Genomic DNA, 6015 nt, shown 5'->3' on the forward strand with positions numbered 1-6015 from the left:
GGCGGCAATGCACTGTAAATTGGTTTGCCAACTGCCATATTACGTTTACAAGAACAAGAAATTCCTTGCCGCAGTGGCTTGTGGGTAACAACACTACGTCTATGTAGACGCCATTTTTGAGCGGTAATTGCGAGTGGTACATCAATGTTTGTTTTTTTTAAAGCAAAATGAAGATATGCCTCAGTACTGTGCTGCGTTGGGTTGCGTGAATAAGCGCACGGCGGAGACTAAAGCCAAGAGAATCACATTCCATAAGTAAGTAGATAAAACTTGAAGAATGCGACTTCACTTAACAATTTACTGCAGTCATGTTTAAACGGTGACAGGAATGAGCTAATACTAGTATCGCTCCAGGCTTTGTTTTCGTTTGATAGAAGGCGGTGTTTTCCTCTTATATCCGTTAAAAAAACATTCCGATAACATTGGATGTCCCGACACGGTCCCTGTTGTCAGATGGGCCGATGTTGCGGAAACACGTCAACAAAAATAAAATAAAGCGGAAGTAAACACTTTTACACTCGCACGTCAAATCCGTCGCCATCTTTTCCCGGGCAAAATAGACCTCGTGAACGTGGTTTTGGCTCCCGAACGCAATCCCACGTAGATTTCGCAAAAAAAAAAAAAAACCCACACAAAATAAACACCAAATACATCCTTTGCAAGCTTGACTTTTGAAAGGAAAGATGCCCGACTCGTGTGCAGCATGGGGATGTACAAATCGCCGCACAGCCCAAAGCAAATTGCAGGGAATTACCTTTCACAGGTAAAACAGAATGAGCTTTCGGGGTTAAATATGAAGCACAGAACTAGCGTGTCACTTACACTACCCACAAAAAGTTAGGAATATTTGGCTTTCAGGTGAAATTTCAGGACGAGACTAAAAGGAACTCAAACCAACCTTTACAGGTGAACTTAATGTGACCTTCTCTAAGCTTTTGAATGCACATGTTCAACTGTTGAATGTTTCAGTACTCTTTGCACAAGTTCCTATTCTCTAACAGCAAAATTCACAACAGGCGTTTGATCCATCAGTCGACCAATAAATGTCTTGGTTCAATTTGAGCTGGTGTTGAAATTAAACAGTAGTCCTCATCATGCTGTTCACATTTTGACATCATGAGACCAAGACGACGCCTAACAATGGATCAACAGTACCTTGCCATTGTGATGCTTCAAACAAGACATTCTCAGACGGAAGTGGCCACTGAGCTTAAAGTGTCACAGAGTGTAATCTACAGGTAGCTACAGAGAGACGCGAAGAGTCACAGAAAGATATAGAAGTGGACGTCCTTTGGCCACATCCCACCATTTTTGTTAGCTTTTCTTTCAATTAATCGTTTGCAATGAGAAAATCACCAGTGCATCCTTCTATTTAAATGTCCTACTTTCATGATATGATATCACTTTAGCGTGAACTTTTTACATTTTCCATAAATTTCACCTGAAAGCCAAATATCCCCAATTTATTTGTGAGTAGAGTATGTTAAAATATCGATCGCTCTGCAGGTAACATTGCTGATTCATAAGCACTCGTATGTGGTCAAATTTGCAGGTTTCCAAAAGAGAAGTTCTTGAGGAGGCAGTGGGAAGTGGCAGCAAGGAAGAGAGGTTTCTCCGCCACCAAGTCATCGGTCCTCTGCAGCGAGCACTTCAAACCCGAGGACATTGACGCCACAGGCCAGACTGTCAGGATTCGGGAGGGAGCCAAACCTTCTGTCTTCAGCTTCCAGTCGCCTGTCCAAAAAGTGAGTCTCGTCGAGTCTAAACATTGTGGGAATTCATGATCATTGAAGGACTGGCTAATCAATTGACTTTTCCGCTGCTCAGATTTATGGACCCGGTGTACTTTTTGATGGTGAAATACTGCATGGTGGGGCTGACGTTAGCGAACAGGAGAGCCATTCTAGTTGTCTCAATTATATACAAATTATATTCAATCCAGCTAAACATTGTTTACAGTGGAAGAAATGTATTTCAAGTCAGTGGTCGTAAATTACTTTTTGCCAGTGGTGCTACAGTTCCTGTTTACAAACATTATAAAAAGGTCTTTTTATGAATGTGATTTTTTTTTTCACCCTCCACATCAGCAAGTGTTTACCAGGACAACGCAAACCTCCAAGAAAGCTCGAGAGTCAGTGGCATCTGTTGGTTCAAAGAATCTGCCGCAGACTGAATCACCACTACTACAGCCATCCCCTCTTTCTGATGTTGTAAGTATAATGTTTTTTTTAATGGCAAACCTATCTTTATATTACAGACTTTTCTGTAATTTATCGATTGCGGAAATCCCCTCCCTGTCACAGGAAGCTGTAGTTTATCGCTGTTGCCTTTTATCTGTTTTAACTGTATACTTACTTTCTCTAATGCCTCTGTATGTGGGAAAGGAGAGCCACGATCATGATGCATTTTTCACCCGTTTATTGAATGCTGGTAAAACACAAACACAACGAACGCCCTCATGCAGGAGCAGATGTCGGCCACAAGTCAAACACTTTGGCCATGGCTGAAATGCTGGTGAGCGTCACGTGATAGTCAAGCTCCGACATCCGTGACATTGGCTTAGCTCCCTTTTCTGAAACACGTCACATTCACATGCTTGAGTGCAGATACGATTTGATGTAGGCATGTTTCGCTAACATCAGAAAATGAAATGACAGTGGAATATCAGAGATGGAACGGAATCCATTCCATGATGTTTTCTTTCATCTTTAAGTTGGGCCTCCTGATATGGCTTTAAATAAAATTGGAATTTGAAAAAAAATCCGTTCCATGCCCCCTTTGCCCCGAATTTTAATTGAAAGTCCCTATTCTAGGACCACTGCTATGCGCTGCCCTCGTCTCCTGCCGGTCTCAAGGCCCGACTGACAGAGGCCCTAGCGAGGGTGGAGGGTCTAGAGCGCGAGCTGAGGAACGTGAAGGACCGAGAACGGCGGGCCAAGAACACAGTGTTTGGTCTTTTGGAGGATCTGAGGGGAAAGAACCTCATCAACGAAGAGCTCAGAGAGAAGCTGGATTCATACTCGGGTGAGGTGACACGTGATCTTGTTTTTGCCGTCGTTGTCTGGCCTCCAAGCATGAATTTGGCCACTGCAGGCCCAACTGGCCAAATTCAACGGAACCCCTCTACGTTGGTCCGTGAAGATACAATTGACCCAACATTTGGTCAATTCAAGTGACACACATCCAAAATGGCTGCGTTTGAATTTCAGGTCTGCCAGTCCACCTGTTGTCCAAACAGGGCAACGACTACACTCGAGACCAGAGAGAGTTTGCCCTCACTCTCCACTTACATGGTCCAAAAGCTTATGACTACCTGAGAAAGTCTCTCCACCTCCAATTGCCACACCCACACACTCTTCAAAGGTATGTGAACTGTACTTTGAGAAACAACTTCGAAAAGTAATCAGAAATGAAAGCAGTTGTCTTGTCCCAAAAGGTGGATGAGCTCCGTAGATGACAAGCCTGGGCTTGATTCAGTGTTGGAAAGAAGCGGCGAAGAAGAGGCTGAGGATGAATGTGAGACCCTCGCTGACACAGAAACCGATATTCAGCAAAATATAATACATGTAATCTGTTTAAAAGATGTGGAAACAGTCCCCCAGTCAGAAGACAACACAGGAGTATCATAAAACTTGCAGTATTTTATTTATTCTTTTTTTTTTTTTTTTTTTTTTTACAAGATTGACCTCTAAAATGTACATAGACTGTTAATAAGATTATAAATGCTCAGTGCAATTTCTTATTTGTTGGATTTTTGTACCACGGAATTAAAGTGAAGCTTGATTTTTTTTTTTTTTTAAGAACTTCGTTGTTTTCTTTTAAACATATTGCGAGGCTATTGCAAATAACTTTAAGAAAAAAAAATCCTCATCTAAAACCTCCAGAGTCAGAACACCCTTTTGTACCATTTAATATCCAACCAGTTTTGCACAGCAAAGCACAGACGTTTTTTCAATGGTGTGAACTGAAATTGTTTTTCCAAGAAATAACAGGATAACCCCCCCACCCCCCCACAATATCCACAAATAAGGGAATTTCCAAATGCCTTCCTGCGAATGTGCTGCAACCATAATAACAACCCATCCATCCATCCATTTTCTAATCCGCTTATCCTCACGAGGGTCGCGGGCGTGCTGGAGCCTATCCCAGCTGTCTTCGGAGAGTAGGCAGGGTACACAGAACTGGTTGCCAGCCAATCGCAGGACGCACATGGACGAACAACCATTCACGCTCACACTCACACCTTCGCATGTTCCATTAACCTGCTTTTGGAATGTGGGAGGAAACCCTAACTACGTTTAAGGTGAGCATAAATACCTTTTCATAAAGGCAATGAGAAGTGTACCTAATGTTCCGGCCTCTAAACTGGCCGCATCAATTAAAGGCCTTGACTCGAGAAATGCTGACCTCGATCAGGAAAAGCCCTAAACCACCCAGACGTGTTACTCACCACAACACAAGGAGGCCTTGATGAGGAATGCAGCCACAAGCTCCTTCTGGAAAGGAAAAGAGGGGGGCACCCTCTCTGTCCCACCTAAGACGAACAAAAGCTCCCGATTATTTTCCAGGTTCAGACATTTCACAGTCTACTGCACATTACAGTAACGGGGCCCTTTGTGGGGGTCTGTTTGGGTAATGTCTGTAAGAGAGACGGAAGACAGAATTGTTAAATGAGAATGTATCAAAGCACTGTCAGGGAAGTCTATTCTGTTTATTATTATTGGTTGTCGCTCGGAGTGGAGCAACTACACTATCATACCGAGATTTGCTTTCAATGTTTTATTTAGCCCCACGAGAGAGCCCAAAAAAAAAAAAAAAACGATCAACAGTTAATCTCTAAAATGCAGTGCCATTCGACACTGATTATCGGAAGATTTTATTGGGTGTCATTGTTTTATTGTTGGGTCATTATTTATGAACAGGAAGGAAGAGGTCAAGAGATAATATCAAGAAAATTGTGACCAATATTTATATTTCATTTTGCTGCCCGAACACATTAGACCCGCAGCTGCTTTGTTACGAAAATAACCAGTGGTCCCCTTTCATGAGTTTCTTGTTGATCAATTAAACATTGCAGCAAATGGGCGTCCTTTCTATTATAAAGTTGCATTCAGAAAAGTCTTTGATCAAAGCAGAAATAGCAGTGGAATGAGCAAACATTAGTCAAGGACTACAGTTCACCCCCAGATAAACTTAAATGTTGCATGTGTTTGCGCTGAATTTATCTTTTGTTTGACGTTTCCTTGTGGGTCGGGGAGAGGGAGATGCAGTTTATGTTTCCATGCTGTCACAAAGAAGATATAGACAAACAGTAGTCGTCCATTTCTGTCCTTCTGGGTACAATATACACTAACATACCCCTTCTGTATAGTATTCGACTCCCTGGTAACTATTTACACCTTTTCCGTGATAAATAGTGATGAAACAGTTGTCCACTCAAGGTAAAATAAAGTTCTGTACTTTGTTCACAGTGCAAAGTGGACTTTGGTGTATTTATTAGTTTGTAATCATTTTTTTAAATTCAGCATTTTTCATTTATTTAATACAATATTATCAAGATCCAAGATCGTACACATGGAATGTATCAAAATGATGAAAGGATTCAGAAATAACAAAATGTAAAATAGCTCAGCGCTACAGGATTTCTATTCATATACAAATGAAATGAACAACATTTCTTTTCAAGTATTCCTTATTTTTTATATTTTATTTTCCAACTTTTATGCCTTTAAGGGTTGTCTTCGGGGCAGTAAGCGAGGGACACCCTGAAATGGTTACCAGCCAATTGCAGGGCACACATAGATAAACAACCATTTGCGCTCACAATCACACCTCGGGACAATCTAGAGTGATCAATTATAACCTATCGTGCATATTTTTGGAATGTCGGAGAAAACCGCAGTGCACTGAGAAAACCTTCGCAGGCACGAGGAGAAACATGCAAACGCCGCACAGGAAGGTCGGGACCCGTCGTCAAATTGATGGCCCGTACACTGTGAGGCGGACACGGTAACC

The 6015-nt window shown here is 42.0% G+C and overlaps 1 protein-coding gene across 2 annotated transcripts; it reads left to right on the plus strand.

Annotated features, from left to right (window-relative positions):
- Positions 1 to 55: 55 nt before the first annotated feature.
- LOC109526984 (THAP domain-containing protein 6) lies at positions 56 to 3793 on the plus strand. 2 transcript variants are annotated; one of them, XM_019888598.1, is made up of 6 exons: positions 56 to 255; positions 1553 to 1745; positions 2088 to 2210; positions 2814 to 3024; positions 3210 to 3363; positions 3437 to 3793. In XM_019888598.1, exons 1-6 carry the CDS (start codon positions 176 to 178, stop codon positions 3627 to 3629), a joined length of 954 nt encoding a protein of 317 aa, XP_019744157.1. In that variant the 5' UTR covers positions 56 to 175; the 3' UTR covers positions 3630 to 3793. The 2 variants fall into 2 exon arrangements, with proteins under 2 accessions (XP_019744157.1, XP_019744169.1); XM_019888610.1 differs by lacking the exon at positions 56 to 255 and adding an exon at positions 293 to 763.
- Positions 3794 to 6015: the final 2222 nt, after the last annotated feature.

The sequence above is a fragment of the Hippocampus comes genome, unplaced genomic scaffold (assembly GCF_001891065.2).
Source record: "Hippocampus comes isolate QL1 unplaced genomic scaffold, H_comes_QL1_v1.1 scaffold155, whole genome shotgun sequence".
Classification (NCBI taxonomy): Eukaryota; Metazoa; Chordata; class Actinopteri; order Syngnathiformes; family Syngnathidae; genus Hippocampus; species Hippocampus comes.

Bases quoted from the DNA above. Each gene is read 5' to 3' on its own strand.
- LOC109526984 (XM_019888598.1), top strand. From the start codon at position 176: ATGCCTCAGTACTGTGCTGCGTTGGGTTGCGTGAATAAGCGCACGGCG. The intron at 256-1,552 runs GTAAGTAGATAA...TCAAATTTGCAG, and splicing joins AAGAGAATCACATTCCATAA to GTTTCCAAAAGAGAAGTTCT. The intron at 3,025-3,209 runs GTGAGGTGACAC...TTTGAATTTCAG, and splicing joins GAAGCTGGATTCATACTCGG to GTCTGCCAGTCCACCTGTTG.